Source organism: Hibiscus syriacus, unplaced genomic scaffold (assembly GCF_006381635.1).
Source record: "Hibiscus syriacus cultivar Baekdansim isolate YM2019G1 unplaced genomic scaffold, ASM638163v2 tig00001349_pilon, whole genome shotgun sequence".
Classification (NCBI taxonomy): domain Eukaryota; kingdom Viridiplantae; phylum Streptophyta; class Magnoliopsida; order Malvales; family Malvaceae; genus Hibiscus; species Hibiscus syriacus.
The window spans coordinates 860,387-881,208 of NW_024061867.1; the positions used below are offsets into that span (position 1 = coordinate 860,387).

At 33.9% G+C, this 20,822-nt stretch overlaps 3 protein-coding genes across 4 annotated transcripts; 2 read left to right on the forward strand and 1 right to left on the reverse strand.

Annotated features, from left to right (window-relative positions):
- Positions 1-227: 227 nt before the first annotated feature.
- LOC120126211 lies at positions 228-1,455 on the forward strand. Its single transcript, XM_039144469.1, has 3 exons — positions 228-483; positions 562-708; positions 1,158-1,455. Exons 1-3 carry the CDS (start codon positions 235-237, stop codon positions 1,299-1,301), a joined length of 540 nt encoding a protein of 179 aa, XP_039000400.1. The 5' UTR covers positions 228-234; the 3' UTR covers positions 1,302-1,455.
- Positions 1,456-1,706: 251 nt separating this feature from the next.
- On the reverse strand, positions 1,707-4,788 carry LOC120126194 (cell division protein FtsY homolog, chloroplastic-like). Of its 2 annotated transcripts, XM_039144461.1 has the most exons (12): positions 4,418-4,788; positions 4,211-4,315; positions 4,028-4,101; positions 3,871-3,929; positions 3,438-3,475; positions 3,189-3,309; positions 2,969-3,037; positions 2,795-2,877; positions 2,366-2,434; positions 2,193-2,255; positions 1,931-2,076; positions 1,707-1,834 (listed from the first exon to the last, which is right to left on the reverse strand). In XM_039144461.1, exons 1-11 carry the CDS (start codon positions 4,724-4,726, stop codon positions 1,963-1,965), a joined length of 1,104 nt encoding a protein of 367 aa, XP_039000392.1. In that variant the 5' UTR covers positions 4,727-4,788; the 3' UTR covers positions 1,707-1,834; positions 1,931-1,962. The 2 variants fall into 2 exon arrangements, with proteins under 2 accessions (XP_039000392.1, XP_039000389.1); XM_039144458.1 differs by lacking the exon at positions 1,707-1,834 and having other exon boundaries at positions 1,863-2,076.
- Positions 4,789-5,347: 559 nt separating this feature from the next.
- On the forward strand, positions 5,348-19,999 carry LOC120126221 (BON1-associated protein 2-like). Its single transcript, XM_039144473.1, has 2 exons — positions 5,348-5,368; positions 19,428-19,999. Exon 2 carries the CDS (start codon positions 19,438-19,440, stop codon positions 19,963-19,965), a length of 528 nt encoding a protein of 175 aa, XP_039000404.1. The 5' UTR covers positions 5,348-5,368; positions 19,428-19,437; the 3' UTR covers positions 19,966-19,999.
- Positions 20,000-20,822: the final 823 nt, after the last annotated feature.

Sequence of the window (20,822 nt, forward strand, 5' to 3'; positions counted from 1 at the left end):
ACACAATGTTATCAAAATTGTAATAATTTACATAATTTAATAATATATTTGTGAAATCAAATAGTACGTGAAATATTAACAAAATTATAAATAATTATGTGATTTTATCTTAAAATTAATTTTTCTTAAAACTCCTTGGCGAAAGGTCTACGTTAGACCGAGAGAGTAGAAATTTGATCCCTTCCAAATAAATTGTTGAATGACGTATCAACAGGCGCCAACCGTCTCAAACAAATGACAAAGCCCTCCTCTACTTTTCCAGCTTCTTCAGATGGTGCCACCACGACGGAATCCGATCAGAGATCTCCGCCGCACGCGTCCAGGACCATTCGTTTCCTAGAAAGCGTCGGAATTTCCGATCCCGAAGTGGAAAACTACAGTTCCAACGACTTCTACTCCGTTCTCTTATGTAACCACCTCAAGACCCACACCGTCCAACGTGGCCACGTCACCTGCGTCACCACCGTCAAACCCCCTATCACCGTAATTCTTCTGGATTTATTCCCATGTTATACGAGGGTTTCTTTTTTCTTATCGATTTTATTTGGTTCTGTTTTGCAGAATTTTTTTGGCGGGTTACATGGAAGTGTAGTCGCAGCGATAGCGGAAAGAGTGGCGATCGCCACAGCTAGAACAGTGGTGGGTGAGGATAAGGACATTTTTCTTGGTGAATTGGCCATATCTTATCTCTCTTCTGCTACCATCAATGTGAGTTTCTTTCTTTTGGCTTTTCAAAATTCTAATATCTGGTTTTGGTTAATACTTATTCCCAGTTGTAGTTTCTATGAAAATAAGTGGAACCTTGATTGTGATCATTTGTGAATAGTGATTATGCCTGCCAACTTGTGTGTAAATGATGCTATGAACAGTGGCGAAACAATTCAATTTTCAGATGTTAATTAGAGCAAATGTTTTCTATATATTTATGTCATCATACATTCATAGTGATGCTGAATCCATGTGAGACGAAGTTAAAATCAAATATCAAAGAGATTAATTATCTAAGCTCGATAACACTGATTCCACGAAACCGTGAATCCTCTCGTCAACACTACTCATCAACAGTTTGATAATCACAATATTTTCGATCAATCATCTCATATGGTGTTTGTAAATGTAGTGATAGTATCATCTCATATATGTTTACAACGGTGCAGGCAGAGTTGATTATTGATGGATCCGTGATTAGAAGTGGAAGAAGTATAACTGTAATCGCGATCGAATTCAAAATGAGCAAGACTGGGAAACTGGTCTACAGCTGCCGTGCTACCTTCTATAATTCACCCATTCCCAAGCTATGAAGTTTGCACTACTTTGGGGTTCTGCTGATATCTAAAATTTTCCTGTAAGATTTCTGGTTCTACAGCGAAATTAATATTCTGTGTTACTTGATAGTATATATAATTCTTGTTAAAAAAATAACGTACACTAATAGGATCCTAGTATTCTCCGAGTTGGTTCCTGTACTTGATAATATCTCATCAAGTTATTCATCAATTGTTAACAAAGAGGGAGCCTAAAATTGACTCTGGTTAATGAATGCGGCTTCAATGTCATAAGAAATGGAGATGCATCAAACTATTTGAAGTGCACGTTTCATTTACTAGTCTTACAGTTTTGTTCATTGGTGAAGGCAATATCCAAATGCTTAAAAACTAGGAGGAAATTGATGTACATACCAAAAACCTGCATCATCATAGTGCTTAAGTTTTCTTAACGCATCTGATCCACCTGTTTGTTTAATCCTAGCTTGCCGGCCAGCAAATACTCTTCTGACTGAGTTCTTACAACAATATGCATGTATCGGCCAAACTGATCCCGAATGATAAAATTCCTAAGAAACAAGAAGATAATAATGCACCGGGTTAATTCAACAATGTATATGGTGATTGATAAGATGTTACCAAAAGAGTTGTATTAATGGACCTACAGGTAATCTGATGACTTTACCAACCATATTTCTCATGAAAATATGGCATTAACGAATTCCTCTGCATCAAACGGTTGAAGGTCTTCAACACCTTCACCGACACCTACAAACTTCACAGGAATCCCAAGCTCATCAACCACACTGACCTGTGCAAGGCAAGAACATAGATTAAAAAAATCTGAATTGGAAGTACGGAAACAACCCTCAATACCATCCCACGCCAACTCAAAACCAAAATAGAAACTGGTTTAAGAGAGGATACCACACAGCCCCCTCTGGCAGAACCATCAAGTTTCGTCAAAATAAAACCAGTTATTCCAACGACCTGACAACATTGAATGTTAATACAGCTGAAACAGCAACTAGGTGCAATAGTAAGATATTAGCATTTAACAAGTCTTAGTATCTTGATGAAGGCAAGAGTAGGAAGAGTGCCTCATTGAACTCTCTAGCTTGAGGAAGCATATTCAATCCAGTGTTCCCATCAAGAACTAGTAATATCTCCTGCAAATGTTTTGGTATTGCCATAATTAAGGTAAGTCTTGGCTATAAATACGAGAATTTGAAAAGATAAACACATCAAAATCATCATCCTTGAAGCTACTTTTGAAGATACTACAAATAGCTAGAGCTAAACCATAGAAACTGGTAGTCTGGTACTAAAACATCACTGAATTTCGTGTCTAAGGAAACATGCCCATGACTAAGCCAGAAATGATGACCAAAGTAAATGAAGATGTGGAATATTGACAGATAAAGTAATGTATCAAACATGTGCTTTGTCTGGACAGAAGAAGAAATGCAAATATCTCTCATTGCCTGACCATTAAAATGATTTCAGGGCCACGAAAAAATTGAGCTTACGTTAGGTGCACCACGAATAACTTTGCCAACAGCCTTCTTACATGCTATCAACTCTTCCATTAAGCTGTAGTTAGTGTGAAGACCTGCAAAATTAATAAAGCACGCCAGTGATAAACAGCTTAGAGGCCGAGACAAATCAACAAGAATACAAGAAGAAGGTTTCATAATACTTACGTCCGGATGTGTCACACAAGACAACATCAAAACCTTCATCTTTACCTCTTTTCACAGCCTGCGAAAGCACTATTCAGAAAGGACTTTAACATCACAAGTTAAAATTTTTGTTATGCATGACACAGTAGTAACAATCAACAAAACACTACATTTGTCTCCTTCCACTACACCCCTTTCAATCCTAAAAGGAACACTTTCATTAGATGTTATTTTTGTCTACCTGATGATGCTTTGGAATTTCCTTTTTCAGCTACAACTATCTCACAACCAGTTCGCTCAGCCCATATCCCTAGTTGATCACTGGCAGCTGCTCTGAACGTGTCGCCAGCTGCTATCAGTATCTGCCAAGATCTCAAACCGTAAGATAAAACGTTACGCAAAAACTATTTATGAATAAACATGTTTACAACTACAAAGGCCTTCATCACATTGTAGTAGCTAAAGCATTTTATGCTTTTTAGCATCTCACGTTTGCCCCTTCATTCTTTAATCTATAAGCCAGCTTTCCTGCAAGGGAATCACTAATTGAATTGGATCATTTTATAATGAAATGTCAAACATCAATTTGTTGAGATAAAAGTTGCTCATAACTAAATCTTCCCTAGACATATAAACTAGACAAAACTCGCAACGATAAAAACCCACTAATTTGGTTTACAGAATTCCATTCACAAATCTCAACACTCTTGCCCACAGTATTAAATTGTGGCAACAACATAGTGCATGTGCAACGGCTACATCGTGACATTTTTCAAGGTCACCACGACACCACATCCACAATGTGAAAACTTAGTTATTTTTAGGAAACAAATCACGATGTAATATCCGTAGCATCCGCGACCACAATTCAATATTATGCCCTTACCACTAGAACAATTAAAGACTTCGCTTTATAGACTTACCAAGTGATGTCGTCTTGCCACCTCCATTAACACCAACAATCATGATCACGGCTGGCTTCCTGAATGCATTAGAGGGTGTTCAGCAAGGAAAACAAACAACAGCAGTTTACAGCAGGATAGATCATGAAGTAAATTCAAAATCTGAAACACAAAAGACCTGAATCCAAGTTGAAGCTCGGTTTTACTTCCCTTTGCTGTTAAGAGATCCAACACACTCTTCTTCAATGCATCCTAAACCCATAATTAACTCACATTTTTTCAATATTTATATCATAAAATAAAACACTCCACTAACTAAATTCAACAAAGAATGCAAAAATATTGGACTTCCTGAATTAACCTTTATTTCACTTCCTGATTTAAGTTTTCCACTTAGAATATCCTCCCGCAAGCTCTCCACTATTTTAATAGTAATTCTTGGTCCAAAATCTGATACCAACAAAGCCTGCACTCAAATTAGAATAAATTTATTCATTTTCCCACCATTTTAACTGCTTTACTAACACTTTGCCTGTGATGTTTAAACTATGAATAGAGATGAGAAAACCTCTTCAAGTTCATCAAGGACACGATCGGTTTCTGCAAGGTTCCAGTATAATAAGAGCTCGTCGATGACGGAGAGGTTGTCTCTGGTTTTGGAGAATCCCGAGAAGATCTTTTCGACGTCACTCTTGGCTTTTTCCTTGATTAACCGGCCGAGTCGAGTGAAGAACCCGGTTTGACTAGCAAGGATTTTGGAAGGGGAACCGATCGGTCTGGCTGTTGTGAAAGGAGTGAACCGGGTTCGAGAGAAGTTGGAAAAGAGCGGCGACGGTGAGGGTTTGAAAGTAAGGGAGAAGTGAGTAGAAGAAGCCATTTCTATGGCTTTCGGTATACTGAATTGTTTGAGATGAAGGCAAGGGACTTGAGTGGATAACATTTTACTAACGGCGTCGTTTATGCTGCAACAGCCTAATACAAGCGGATAACTGGGGTGTAGATTCATCGGATAAAATTACGTTTATCTTCGTTTATTTATTTTTATAATTATTTATATTTAGTTTGTGTTTATTTATTTTTTAATATTATATTTGTTTACTTATTTTTAAATATATTTATGTTCGTTTATTTATTATTTACGAATATATTTATTCATGAAATGCTTATGTTTCATAGTTTAAACTTTAAATTTTATCACATATTCAATTTAATTTATACATTCATCAATATTTAAAATGTAAAAAAAATAAGATTATAAATAAGTTATTAAACGAGTTTGTTCATGAACATAAACGAACAAATCAATAAATGAACTTATTCTTAAACATAAACAAATTGAATATACTTTTATCCGTTCATTTATTAAATGAATATAAATAGTTATTCGTATTCGTTTATTTAATTTAATAAACAAATATAAGTAAATCTTATAAAAATGTTCCCAAATATTTTATCAAACATTGAGTTCATTTACACAATATTTTAAAATAAGGGTAAATTATTTTAATTGATCATTTAAGTATTTAATCATTTTGTTTTTATCATCGATCTTTTAATTTTGTCAATCAGATCACATAATTATTTAATTTTTGTCAATCAATACACTAGTTGTTAACAATTGATAAAAATAATGACGTGATAGTTATAAATTTGACATAAATAAAAATTTAATCTTTAATATTTACATATTATATCAATCTGATCCTAATTTAAATTTAATTTAATAAATTAATCATATAATTAGGATCTAACATATGTCAACACTTGATTGAATTTCTTAATTTTATTTTATTTAATTAAATAATTTTTCTATTCAATAAGTGGTGACGCATGTTAATAACATATATAGAATATGTTGTAGCATACGACGCGATGAAGAGACTAGTGCAATGGTAAGGTATGGTTTTGCCATGCGTTGGACGTGTATTCAATCTTCCCTAAACTCAATTAAACTAATTTATTAGCTTTTGATTCCATTAGTTGGTGATAAGTGTCATTACTTGATTTGATAGAAAAATTATTTAATTAAATAAATTAAAATTAATAAAATATCATTCAATCAGATATTGGCACATGTTAGATCATAATTGAATGATTAATTTATTAAATTTAAAGATAAAGTATATCATTGACCACTTAATTATTTAAATGTGTTCAATCAAGCTACTAGTCGTTAATGGTTGATAGAAATACTGTTGTGGCCATTAAAAAAATTGACATAATTATACATTTAATTTTTAATATTTATATATTTTATCAATTTGGTCCTAATTTAAATTAAATTTAATGAATTTAATACTCTAATCATATTGTGACACATGTCACAACACGAATAAAAAGTATTTTTTTAATTTAATTATTTTATTTCTCATCCAATCAAATGATAACACGTGTCACCATCATATTAGATTGGAAAATTGGAACAAAAGAAAAACTCCCAAAGTGGGGAGTTAAAGGGAATCAAACCTAGGAACATTGGATGATAAGCCAACTCCCAAACCACCATGCTAGGATCATTACTTGGTTTCAAAATGCAACATATAATGTATAAGATATTGTAATGAACGTGAAAAAAAAAGTTAAAAAAAGAAGTAATAATCTTATATATATATATATAATCATTAAATTTATTTTTGTAACTTAAGTGATAATTTTAATTTTCTTACTAATAATTATATGTATATACATTAATTTATTTTTATTAAAATATTTATGAAAATATTTTAAAATTTTAACTAAAAATTATTTAAAATTTAAATTATTTGATAAATTTAACAACAATTTATATATATATATATAATCAAATTATTTTTTCAAATTATATAACAATTATTCATTTTTAACTTTTTTTTCTCATTCATTACAATATCTTATATATTATGTGTTGCATTTTGAAATCAAGTAGTGCGCCTAGCTTGGTGGTTTGGGTGCTGGTGTAACACGCTAAACCCGAATAGGCCTAAGGTGCCATATTGGGATGCCGAGGCACTCTTAAATTTTAAAACCTGCTCATTTTCTTTTCAAATATACTGAATGGTATAAATAATAAACATAAATAACAGTAATAAAACATTTTATAAATTGGAACTCAATGACACATAATTTAAATCAAAATAACACAACTTTGTCTCATAAATATGAAAATATAAGTAAAGTCCTATGAATACATATGCCCTCTAAGCTACGGTACAATACTCTAAAGGAGATGTTGGAAGTCTTGTTGCGACGACGCTCCACGAACTACTCAGCTACTGACCTACCAACAGAAAACATGCGAAGGCCGAGCTTACAAAGCCTAATAGTATAATTGCTAATTTAGAGCAGCATTACGAGTTTAATAAACTTAAGCATGCTTAGACATGGCACTAAATAGTATGTACAAGCATGATCTTAATCAAGTGCTACCTACTTAGGGCTTAATTGTTCTATCAATGAGGCAGGAGTCTCACGTTTTCTTTAATCCTATGTTAAGGGCCTCACCATGACTATATCACTAAAGGGTCTCTAACCCAAATGAGTATATCTTATATGCATTATCTAAGTATGACATTGACATTCCTGTGCATTATCTAAATGTAACACTAACTCTGTTATGCATTATCTAAATGCAAGACTGACTAGTATATGGTCTCACATAGCCATCAGACACTAGACAACTGATGATATCACACTCGACTAACCCACCTATTGTGAGAGTTAGGCCTTGTACTCGAACTAGCCATAACAATGCCTTGCGTAATTTCTTAAGTGTTCTCAGATATCCTATATCAATGGACGATCGTCACCGCCTGAACTAGACTGATACGACTATATATGCATATCTAAGGCCCAAAGGTCACACAACCATTGACATCATTAACCCATTCCTCGTGAGTGGTCGGGCCTCGCGCCCTGACAATGTTCTACTAGGACAACTAGGGTAGCCTAACTACACATTAATGTAGCTCGACAACTAAGGTGAGGTAAACCCTTTAATAGTTACTATCTTCCTCGTTCTCTTACCTAGAACGTTGTGTGACGATTAATAGTATGAATTCATGGTTATTAGCTCGTAAGGGTATTTTAGTCATTCATTGTATCTAGTGAAGTCTCTATGTATTTCATAGTCTTACAATGATTATTGCATTTATTGTACGCTGCTTACAACGTTATCTGGCCTGATACCTTACTCAGATTTACTATTGCGTAGCGAGTCTCTGATCACTCCTATCGTACTTCCTTTTAATACCCCTTGAATTAAAGTATATCTTACACATCAGTGGTTCGTTGATGTTCTTGAAGACTTCGCTTTACGCCATTACTGAATCTGGCTTACTCATTGAATCGTTTGTCAGTATATTTCTTGTAACATTCATTATTCTGAACTATTTGATTACATGCTCGACTAAATATACCTGGGCGTATTACGCTTAGTAGTGATACCTAAATTGTAACCCACTCTTATGAGTGTTTCTAGGCATGCTTGGTCATTTATGTCCTGTTGAGTTAATCGATTGACGGAATCGGCCAAGAGGGGGTGAATTGGCAATAAATATTTTGGTGGAAGCTTTTGCAGAAAATTGAAAGAAATTGCACAGCGATTTAGAGTGGTTCGACTTTCTCAACCAAAGTCAACGTCCACTACCTTAGCTATCCACACTAAGGATTTTCCGCAAATTCACTAATTTGTCTTTTTTTTGAGGACAAAGAGTAACCTTACAAACCCTCAAGAATTATACCCCAAATTCTTGAGAACATTCTCTCCCAAAGAGAACAATACAAATTTGCAAACTTACAAGGAAATCATCACAAGGTAGATTGTTTGCACAATTCTAGAACAAAGAAACGAACACTCAAAAATGAATACAATTGAACATAATAAGTGTTTTTGAAAGCAAAATGAATATTGAATAAAAAATAGGCTTGAAATGCTCAAACTTGAGGTTTGATGCTTTCTCTTTGATTCTCTCTTGATTCTAGTTGCTTGATATTTCTTATTGTTGATCAATGGATTCTAAGCTTGCTTAAATACACCTTGAATCACTTCTGAATGTTGGGGATCATTAATAAAGATAATATAGCCGTTTTAGTGTGAAATCAATTAATAAAACAGTTTGGAGCGTGGGGGGAATTGGTACCCCTTGAGGGGAATCGGTTCCCTAAGTGTAAAATTCAAATATTTCGACCGTTGAACAGTCATATAGTTTAAGCTGCTAAGATCACAATCAAGAGAAACGTTAGCCATTAGTTTCATAATCAATATTCATAATTAATGTGACATGGAAAAATTGGTCATATATCTAACATGATGTAAATGATGCAATAATGAATAAATTTAACCACACCAAATATATAAGTTCAAACATCCAAACAAATCCAAAGTCTAAAAATCCACAAAATCAAACATTCCAAAATATTCAAAATGTTGAAACAATAATCTTTTAGTTCAAAGTTCTAAAGCTAAACACAGAATCAAACATCAGGATCAGGAGGAGGAAAACGAGCTCGCATAGCGGCCATCTCATATGAGAGTGCATCAATACGTTCATTCATCGAAGCATTGTTTGTGCACATCTCTCGGAGAATTTCTAATTGTTGAGCTCCCATTGTGGATAAATGGGACTCTATAAAAGTAAAGCGCGAATCCATGGTAGCATATCGGAAATCGAATGTCTCCATAAAAGATTGAAAATATGGAGGCATTTGATGCGTTTGTTGTGCTTGCTCCTCGTGCTGCTCCTCAGGCTGTTCAGGCTCATCTTCGACTTCATCGATGTCTCGCATTAATTGTTCAAGCTCGGGATCGTCGTCATCTTCTGGTGGAGCTCGTGAAGAACTAGCTCCCGGATTATTTTCAGAAGATCAAACCCATTCACCGGTTTTCTTATCCTTTACCCATCCCGCTCTCGTTAAGGAAAGAAGATTAATTTGTTTCTTTAGAGGAAAGGAGACATCTAGGCTAACTCTAAGCCCGGCTTTAGAAAATAGATTACTTAAAGTGCAACCGTAAACTAGAGATGAACAAAGTTTCTTGTTAGGAACAAGATTTACGGTTTCAACAATTTCAGCAAAAATGATCTGAGGTAGGTTTATTTTAATACTGTTTTCGAAACAATGTAACCACCAAAGATCCAATGCTCTAAGAGTAGAATAACAACCTCCGGATGGTCGAAACCACCAAGAAATCATTAGATGAAGAAAACGTTCATGAAGGTCTAAGACACTCACACTATCCCTTCTTTTATAACGAGAACCTAAAATTTGTTTTTCATTTGAAATACCATCGTTATCTAATCCTAATGCCTTGGCTATGTAAGCCGAGTTAATATGTAAGAATTGTCCTGAGAGGTAGGAATGAACTTCTATGGTCTCAGTTTGAGCTCGGTTTTTGATACAAACGACATTAGAATAAAAAATACGAACAAGTTGATGGTAAACTATAGGTTCAAGGTCATAAAGTTTATCGAATTTCCACTCTTGTAAAAGAGAAAGATATTTAAAATTAATATCTAATATAGCTTGACGAGAAGGGATACGTTCTTCTTTAATTTTGTAAGAATCAAAATATTGATAATACCAAAAACGATGATTTCTGAGACCATGATGATTGAAGCATAAATTTTGAATAGTTAAATTGGGATCAACTGGATTAGGATTAGGAATTGGAATTTCAGGAATAGGAGGAGGATTTGGAGGTGGATTTGGTTGACGGTGTGAGCGACTAGATGATGACCTAGCACGTTTAGGATTGGACATGGTTTAGGAAATCGGAATATAATGGATAACCTATAATTTAGAAAACACATGTATGCAATTCAATCAATCCCAAAACTCAATTGAGTCCTCAATATTTCAAGGTTCTCTTAATCAATCCTAATGGGCAATGTTTTTGAAAACTATTGAAAAATAAGTTTTTGAAAAACTATATATGTATAGTTTTCATAACAATTAAAACACAATAATTTGAAAAACTTTTTTTTATTTCAAAAATTTCTAAATTTTTGGAAAATTCTTGTGTTTTTGATGAAATTAGTTGTAATATCTAGTTTCTAATCACTAAACAATCAATGCCCGATCACTATTTCTATCTAGAACTAATTAAAACTAGTTATATGTTCAAAATCAATGAAATAGAGAGTTTAGAAAAATTTACCTTGAAAGATGAGTTTGAGTGGATTTTGATGTTGTTTGCATGATTTTAATGATGTTGGCAGGTTTAGAAGATGATATTTGAAGTGAATTTTGATTAAAAATGTTGATTTGAGGCAAAATGGAGATTTGAGAGAGTAGAGGGGAAGAACGGCGGCAATGAGAGAAAGAAGAGGGTTTTAGGATTTTTGGGTGTTCTGCCCGTGTTAAATTCCAAAACCCCAGGGGGTATCGATTCCCCTAGGGGGAATCGGTTCCCTTTCAAAGGGGGAATTGGTTCCCTCATGAGGGTGTCGATTCCCTCGGTACCAAAATGCTAAAATCCGATTTTAAACACACAAAATGCTAAATTAACTTTCTCTAGTGGTATTGGCAACTCATATATTGAGAATTAATCGGGCAATGAAAAATTAATCATGTTCAAATAATCAAATTAATCTTTAAACTATATTTGAACATAAAGTTAATTTTCATCAAGAATCATAAACTCCCCCTAACTAATAGCAAGGAATGCAATCAAAAAATTACTATTCTAAGCATTTTTCATTTAGTCTAAAAAAATGCTAAAATTATTTTAAACACTAAGTGAAGATAGGTTGGTCAAACCTAATTCTCTCCTAAGTGTCCAAAATCTTTCCTTGTCTAAAGGTTTTGTAAAGATATCCGCTAATTGGTGCAAAGTATCAACAAATTCTAGAACTACATCTTCTTTAGTGACATGGTCTCTAATGAAGTGATGTCTTATTTCGATGTGCTTAGTTCTAGAGTGTTGGATGGGATTTTTAGTGAGACAAATAGCACTAATATTGTCACACTTGATAGGAATAATACCTACTTCAATTCCATAATCAAAAAGTTATTGTTTCATCCATAAAACTTGTGCACAATAATTACCAGCTGAAATGTATTCGGCTTCAGTGGTAGATAATGCAACACAATTTTGTTTCTTTGAAAACCAAGAAATCAACATATTTCCAAGGAATTGGCTAGTACCAGAGGTTCTTTTCCTATCTAATTTGCATCCTCCATAATCCGCATCAGAAAAGGCATGCAAGCTAAAGCTAGAGTCTCTAGGATACCAAAGTCCTAAACTAATAGTGTCCTTAAGGTATCTAAAGATTCTCTTAACAGTTAGTAAATGTGATTCCTTAGGACATGATTGAAATCTAGCACATAAGCAAACACTAAACATAATGTTCGGTCTACTTGCAGTTAGATAAAGCAAAGAGCCAATCATTGACCTATATAATTTAACATCTACACATTTACCTTCTTCATCTAAGTCAAGCTTTGTTGAAGAGCTCATTGGAGTGTCGTGAGGTTTGCCATTTTCCAGTCCAAACTTTTTGAACATATCTTTGACGTACTTAGCTTGATTGATGAAGATGACATCTCTTCTTTGCTTGATTTGGAGTCCCAAGAAAAATGGGAGCTCCCCCATCATGCTCATCTCAAGCTCACTTTGCATTAGCTTAGAAAATTCTTGGCAAAGAACATCATTAGTAGAACCAAATATTATATCATCAACATAAATTTGAACTACTAATAAATCTTTACCTTTATGCTTTAAAAACAATGTAGTGTCAGCCTTCCCTTTTGAAAAACCTTTTTTAATTAAAAAATTTGACAATCTTTCATACCAAGCTCTAGGAGCTTGTTTTAAACCATAAAGCGCTTTTGTCAATTTAAGAACATGATCTGGAAATTTTGAATCTTCAAAACCTGAAGGTTGTTCCACATACACTTCTTCCTTTATAAAACCATTTAAAAATGCACTTTTAACATCCATTTGATATAATTTAAATTCATGAAAACATGCAAATACTAATAACATTTTAATTGCTTCCATCCTAGCTACGAGAGCGTATATTTCATCATGCCCTCTTCTTGAGTATACCCTTAAGCAACAAGTCTAGCCTTGTTTCTCACTATATTACCACTCTCATCAAGCTTATTCCTAAACACCCATCTAGTACCTACAGTAGATTTATTACTAGGCCTTTCAACTAATGTCCATACTTTACTTCTCTCAAATTGATTTATTTCTTCTTGCATAGCCATAATCCAATGTTCATCATTTAATGATTATTTAATATTCTTAGGCTCTATGCATGAAATAAATGCAACATAATTACAAATATTTCTAAGAGAAGATCGAGTTGTTACCCCTTTGGATGGATCACCTATAATCTCACCATCCTTGACATAGTTGTACTCTCTTGGATAAGATGCTTCCCTTTCTTCAATGGTTGGATTCTCGAGGGGATCATGAGTTTCCTCATCTTTCGTTTCTTCATTTGATGATGATTCTCCAACGTCATGTCTAATGTCATTTATATTTATAATCCCTACATCATCGTTAACACAAGAATCCTTCCTCGGAAGGGGATTATCATTGAAAACAATATGTATAGACTCTTCTACAACTAAAGTTCTTTTATTAAATACTCGATAAGCTTTAGAATTTAAGGAATAACCCATAAAAATTTCTTCATCACTTTTAGCATCAAATTTGCCAAGGTTTTCTTTACAGTTGTTCAAAACAAAACATTTACATCCAAAAGGATGAAAATAGCCAATGTTAGGCTTTTTATTTTTGAAAATTTCATATGGGTTTAAAATTGGCCTGATCATTACTCGATTTACAACATAACAAGCAGTATTTGTGGCTTCCGCCCAAAAATATTTTGGCAAATTATTTTCACAAAGCATGGTTCTAGCCATTTCTTCTAAAGTTCAATTTTTCCTCTCAACAACTCAATTTTGTTGAGGGGTTCTAGTTGCTGAAAAATTGTGACTAATACCATTATAATTACAAAACTCAGTAAATCCAAGATTTTCAAATTCAGTGCCATGATCACTCCTAACACTAGTTATAGAGTAACCTTTATTGTTTTGAATTACTTTTGAAAATGTGATGAATTTTTCTAATGCTTCATCTTTAGTACTTAAGAATAGAACCCAAGTATATCTAGAATAGTCATCTACCAAGACAAATGCATATTGTTTTCCACCCAAGCTAGTAGTCCTAGTTGGCCCTAAAAGATCTATATGGATCAATTGTAATACTCTACTAGTTGATACGTCATTAATGGATTTAAAAGAAACTCGCTTTTGTTTTCCTTTAGCACAAGCATCACAGATTTTATCATTATCAAATTTAAGCTTAGGCAACCCTCGAACTAAATCACCTTGAATTATCCGTTGCAAAACACTCATACTAGCATGTCATAGTCTCCTATGCCATAACCAACTATCATGTTCATCCTTAGCAACTAGGCATAAATTAGTCATATCAATAGAATCTAAATGCACCATGTATATGTTTCCTATTCTATGACCAACAAGCATAATCCGATTAGATGCAATATCAATGACTTTACAACCATTAATATCAAACATGACATTGAATCCCTTATCACAAAATTGACTAATACTCAATAGATTATGCTTTAATCCAGTCACATATAAAACATTCTTAATTTGTATGGAAGAGGTATTACCAATAGTACCAATACCTTCAATGTGACCTTTTGAATCATCACCAAAAGTCACTTCTCCTCCATTTTTGGCGTTAAGCTCAATGAACCGGTTTTTGTCTCCGATCATGTGTCTTGAGCATCCACTATCAAGGTACCATGAATTTGGATTTGTTTCCCTTGCCTTGTAGCAATGCTCCTTTTCCTACAAACATAGATTAATTTCTAATTTTTGGTACCCAAATTCTTTTGGGTCCATATTCATTAGTTTCCAAAATCCTAGTCCCCTTAGGTATCCATTTGTGTATGATATCCTTATCTTTAGTAGTAATGAGTCTTTAGGAACCCATATACTTCTAACGATTTTTCTATTAGAGGTTCTTTGGGGACCTATATGATTGTAGTTTTTAAAACTTTTTCTAACAAAGTTGGATTTTGAATTTTCTCCATTTTCAAAACGTTTTGTTCGAACTTTATCAAAAGAAGTTTTAAGATCATCAATTTTCTTTTGATGATCATCATTGACCTTTGAAAGTAAATTTTACAAATCCAAAATTTTCTTTTCAAACTCTTCTAGTTTGATTTGCAAATCTTTGATTTTACTTTCAAGATCGTTGTTGGTTTTGGATATGAGTTTATTTTCATTTTTCAATTTTGAAACATCATTTTTATATTTTAAAAACAATTTCTCATAATCCGAAGCCAACCCATTATATTCCTTTAATAACTCATCATAGGATAAATCATCAAAATCAGATGAGTTAGAGGTTACCTTAGAATCTTCCCCGAATGCCATCAAGCACAAGTTTGCTACTTCTTATTCCTCTTCATCGAAACATTCTTCATCGCTCCATATAGCCACATGAGCCTTGTGTTTATTCTTTGATTGACCCTTTCTCTTCAGTTGTGGGCAATCATATTTGACATGCCCCGGTTTTTTGCATTCATAGCAAATGATCGGGTCCTTCTCTTTTGGTTCATTTTTGAGGCCTTCATTTCGTTTGAATTTTCTTCCTCGGTAAGGTCTCATCATTTTTCTGAACCGTTTGACAAATAATTTCATTTCCTCGTCATCGTCATCTTCATCCGAATCACTCTCATCTTTTGTGGATTTGAGAGAAACTCCAATGCTTTTCTTCTTCTCCTTCTCCTTTGGAGTATCTTCAATCTTATCAAGGTCCACCTCATCTTAAAGCATCATTTCATGAGTGAGGAGTGAACCAATTAGCTCTTCAAGAGTTAAGGACGTTAGGTCTTTAGACTCGATGATTGTCGTCTTCTTTGATTGCCACGATTTTGGGAGGGAGTAGACTAACTTCCTCACAAGCTTTTTATTTGAAATGATCTCTCCGTATGATTTAAGACCATTGACAATCGTTGAGAATCTATCCGTCATAGCTTTGATATCTTCATTTGGTTTCATCCTGAAATTTTCATAGTTATGTGTTAGAATACTAATTTGAGATTTCTTTACCTCATCGGTACCTTCATGAGTGACTTGAAGTTTGTCCTATATTTCTTTGGCGGTTGTACAAGATGAAACTCTTCCGTATTCATCTGGTCTAAGAGCACAAAATATGATATGGATGGCTTTGGAGTTGAGCTAGAATATTTTTGTCTCTCATTCACTCCATAATCTTGGATGAGTGAGAGGCTTAAAGTATCATTCTTCTACGACATTCCATGCTCCCATGTCACTTGTTTGAATGAAGTACATCATCATATTTTTCCAATAGGCATAATTAGCCCCATCGAAGAAAGGAGGCTTGTTGACGGGCATCAAATCGAGACCGGAGTCGAAGTTTGAAGTAGAGGCCATTGATGACTTTGATTATCGATGTAACTCTTCCCGAATCGACTCAAGAGGTGATTAAACCTTCAAATGAGTTAGTCTCTGATACCAATTGTTGAGTTAATCGATTGACGGAATCGGACAAGAGGGAGTGAATTGGCAATAAAAATTTTGGTGGAAGCTTTTGCAGAAAATTGAAAGAAATTGCACAGCGATTTAGAGTGGTTCGATTTTCTCAACCAAAGTCTACGTCCACTACCTTAGCTATCCACACTAAGGATTTTCTACAAATTCACTAATTTGTCTTTCTTTTGAGGATAAAGAGTAACCTTACAAACCCTCAAGAATTATACCCCAAATTCTTGAGAACACTCTCCCAAAGAGAACAATACAAATTTGCAAACTTACAAGGAAATCCTCACAAGGTAGATTGTTTGCACAATTCTAGAACAAAGAAAAGAACACTCAAAAATGAATACAATTGAGCACAATAAGTTTTCTTGAAAGCAAAATGAATATTGAATGAAAAAATAGGCTTGAAATGCTCAAACTTGAGGTTTGATGCTTTCTCTTTGATTCTCTCTTGATTCTAGTTGCTTGATGTTTCTTGTTGTTGATCAATGGCTTCTAAGCTTGCTTAAATACACCTTGAATCACTTCTGAACGTTGGGGATCATTAATGAAGATAATATAGCCGTTTTAGTGTGAAATCAATTAATAAAACAGTTTGGAGCGTGGGGGAATCGGTACCCCTTGAGGGGAATCAGTTCCCTAAGTGTAAAATTCAAATATTTCGACCGTTGAACAGTGGGTGGAATCGGTTCCCTCCGAGCATATTGGAATTCTCGGAGCCAAACCATTCAGGGGGAATCTATACCCCATTGGGGGGGAATCGGTTTCCTCTGAGCAATCTGGAATTTTTGGCTTTGAAACGGTTCGAAATACTTTGTAAAATTATTTTGAAATTGTTTTAAGATTAAAACTTAATTTTACACTTGAGTAAGGATTAAAAATGACTTTTGAAAGATTTAGAGTAATGATTTGATATTCGAATAATTATATCGCATATACATAGAAAATCATTTTGGAAAATCTTAAAATTCATTTAACTTAATTTGTTATATCGAAATATTAAAATGTTTTCAACATGTCCCTTGCATACTTTATTCTACCATTATGGATTAATCGTAGGTCTTACGGGCCATAAACCGGTCAAATATAACCTTCCAATGTGCGTAGTATCGATACCCTAGGGTCAAGTATCGATACCCCTATGAGTATCAGAACCAAAAATGCATTATAATGATGAAATTGAGTCCCGATCTCGAGACCATCACCTTTGGTATCAAGATTGAAGAGGCAGTATCGATACTTTCACAGCAGTATCGATACACCCTGCCTGAAATCCTTAATTTTTGCCCTAATTCATCTAGTATCGATATTATTCATCCTAGTATCGATATTTGAACCCAAAAATGGTTTATCTAGGCTGGGGAAAATGCCTAAAATCACTCCTAAGGCCATAGTTTGGTTTCCAATCATGTGTTGAAACTTTAAGGAGCTAATTAGGGTTATAAAGTGTCTTAAAACACATATTTTACATCAAATTCATCATTTATGGCTTAAATCAATTATAAACCCTAAAATGCTCAAATACTCAAATCCTAACAAATCTTCATATTTAGGAAAGCTTTAATACCACAAAGGATTAGAAATACACTACCTTGAAGATGGGATCCCGAAATGAAGCTCCTTAGTTAGCCAAAACTCCTTTTATTGGTGATTTGGATGAAAACCCAAACTTTTCTATAGTTAGGAATTAAACCAAGACTTGATTCATTGAAATGGTGTTGAACGAAATTGAAGTCTGACAATGGGCTCAAGATCTTACCTTTTTGTTGAGGTGCTTGGGAAGAATAATAGAGAATAAATGGTGGAGAAAGGAATAAGAAATGGAGAAGAAATGGTGGAGAAAGGAAGAAAAAATTAAGATAAAGAGATAAAAAGTCTCCATCTTTTAAAAATGGGATAATTATACTTTTGGTCATCCCATATCTTTCCAATATTCAAAAATATCTTTTTTATGGCTAATTGGGCCCAAGTGTAACCCAATTAAGTCCAAAGACTTAAATTATTAACTTTATGAGGTCCATAGATCTCTTGGGTAAACCCGAAACTACTAGTTCAAAATTTGGGGTGTTATAATTGGCTTATAATCCTTTGTTCCCATGTTCGATTCCCCTTAATTCTCCACTTTGGGAGTTTTTCTTCTAATCCAATTGTCCGTTCAATCCAATGGTGACACGTGTCACCATATGATTGGGTGGAAAATAAAATAATTAAATTAAAAATACCTTCACTTTTTGTTGTGACACTTGTTACAATATGATTAGAGGATTAAATTTATTAAATTTAATTTAGATTATGACCAAATTAATAGAATATATAAACATCAAGGAACAAACGTATAATTATGTTAATTTTTTAATGATCACGTCAGCATTTTCGTCAACCATTAATGGCTAGTGGCTTGATTGAACACATTTAAATAGTTAAGTGGTCTGATTGACGAAATAGAAAGATCGATGGAAAAAGTAAAGGGCTACATAATTGAGTGGTCAATGGTATCATTTACCCTAAATTTAAATTAAGATCAAATTGATATAATATATAAGTATTGAAGACTAATGTATAATTATGTCAATTTTTTTAACGACCACATCAACTATTAACATCTAGTGATTTAATTGAAAATAATTAAATAATTAGATGGTCTGATTGACAAAATTAAAAGATAAATAATAAAAATAAAATAATTAAATAATCAATGATATAGTTTAGCCTATAATTAATCCTTTACAAACTTGCTTCCATGTAAGTACGGAGGTTATTTCGTTGGCACTTACCAAAAGCAAAAAGTGGAAAATAACCCACAAACGTCGCTCTCTGACACGCGCAGAATATTCAAGCCTTTTAAATCTGACTATGATTTCGAAGCCACACGGTCAACACTGAAGCACCCTCTCTCTTTCCGCCGCCTTTCTCGTCAACTTCCTCCCACCACCTCCGATATAAACCCTTCCTCATCAACCCTTTATTCTCATCAGCCGTCGCCTCTCTAATTTTCATCAAACACCCAATACCTCGCTTCATTCTTCTTAACATTTGCTTCTTCTTCTTTTTCATTCTATGGAGACCAACTCTCGCACCATGGAGATCACAGTTCTGTCAGCAGAAGATCTGAGAATCGACAATAAATCCATTAAAAACAACGCTTTCGTCGTCGTTTGGACCGACACTTATAACTACAAGACGACAAAGATCGACGCAGAGGGAGGGAGCTTTCCTTCATGGAACGATAAACTAGTGATGCCCGTGCCTATGCACACGCCCTTCGTTACCCTCCAAGTCAAATGCAAGGCTTCAAGCGGCGGTGATAAAACAGTCGGAATCGCAAAAATACCGGCGACTGATTTCATCGGAGGGTATTATCCCGAGAATCGTTTACAGTTCTTGAGTTATCGGTTGAGAGATTCGAAGGGGCTGAAGAACGGAATCGTTAACGTTTCCGTTAGGGTAAAAGAGGCCTTACAAGGTTGTTCTTCACAGGCTGCGGCTTCTGGGCTTGGAATCGCCGTCGATGGACGTAAAGATTCGGGAGTCGTTACTGGGATTCCGATTTGGAATGGCTATCCATCTGGTTCTTTGTTTAGATGATTTTCATGGAATTAGATTGAAACATTTTTTTTTCAAAGTCGTCCAAACATAGTCGCAGGATGTTTATAAATGGAAATTTCTTCCTTTGGAGAACAAGGAACACATGTTTTTTTATTCTTGAAAATGTTTATGCGCGCACACGCAAAATTAATCAGAATATTATAAAAGTAATTTATTAATTGGCTCCCGACAAATCAAACAATTCTTTGTTAATGATAATTAAGAATTGCTTATAATATTGATTAGAGTTATAGTGCATCATCCAACAGCAAATCTTACAAGTGTTACAGGTTCAAATCAAAACATTCTTTTTGCTATTGAAAATATAGGATTATATAAATTAGGTTTAAACGTGCATTCGCTCCTCAAATTATTTAAAAAAATTAATTAAGTATTTAATTTTTTTCATAGCTAATTTATCTCTTAAATTAAAAATCATTTAAAATTAAGAATTACAAAATTAAATCAATTAAACTATTTGATCATTTTTAATCTTAATAATTTTTATTAGATATTACTATCACATGCCAAAATAAAAATTTACAATTTGATTTTATCAAGTAAAATTTTAAAATGAGAAAATAACCTCAGTAACAAAAAATGCCTTATAATATACGATTTTAACCAATTTTTTTTGGATTTGCCAAAATGACCAACTAAATCGCAATGCGATCGATAATTCGAAACGCGATCTCCGGTATCGCAAATCAGTTTCCAGATTCGCAACGCGATTCTGACTATCGCATTGCGATTTTCCAAATTCGAGTTGCGATTTTCCGACTATCGCAATGCGAATATGTAAATCGCAATGCGAGTATGACTATCGCAATGCAAGTATGACTATCGCAACGCGATTC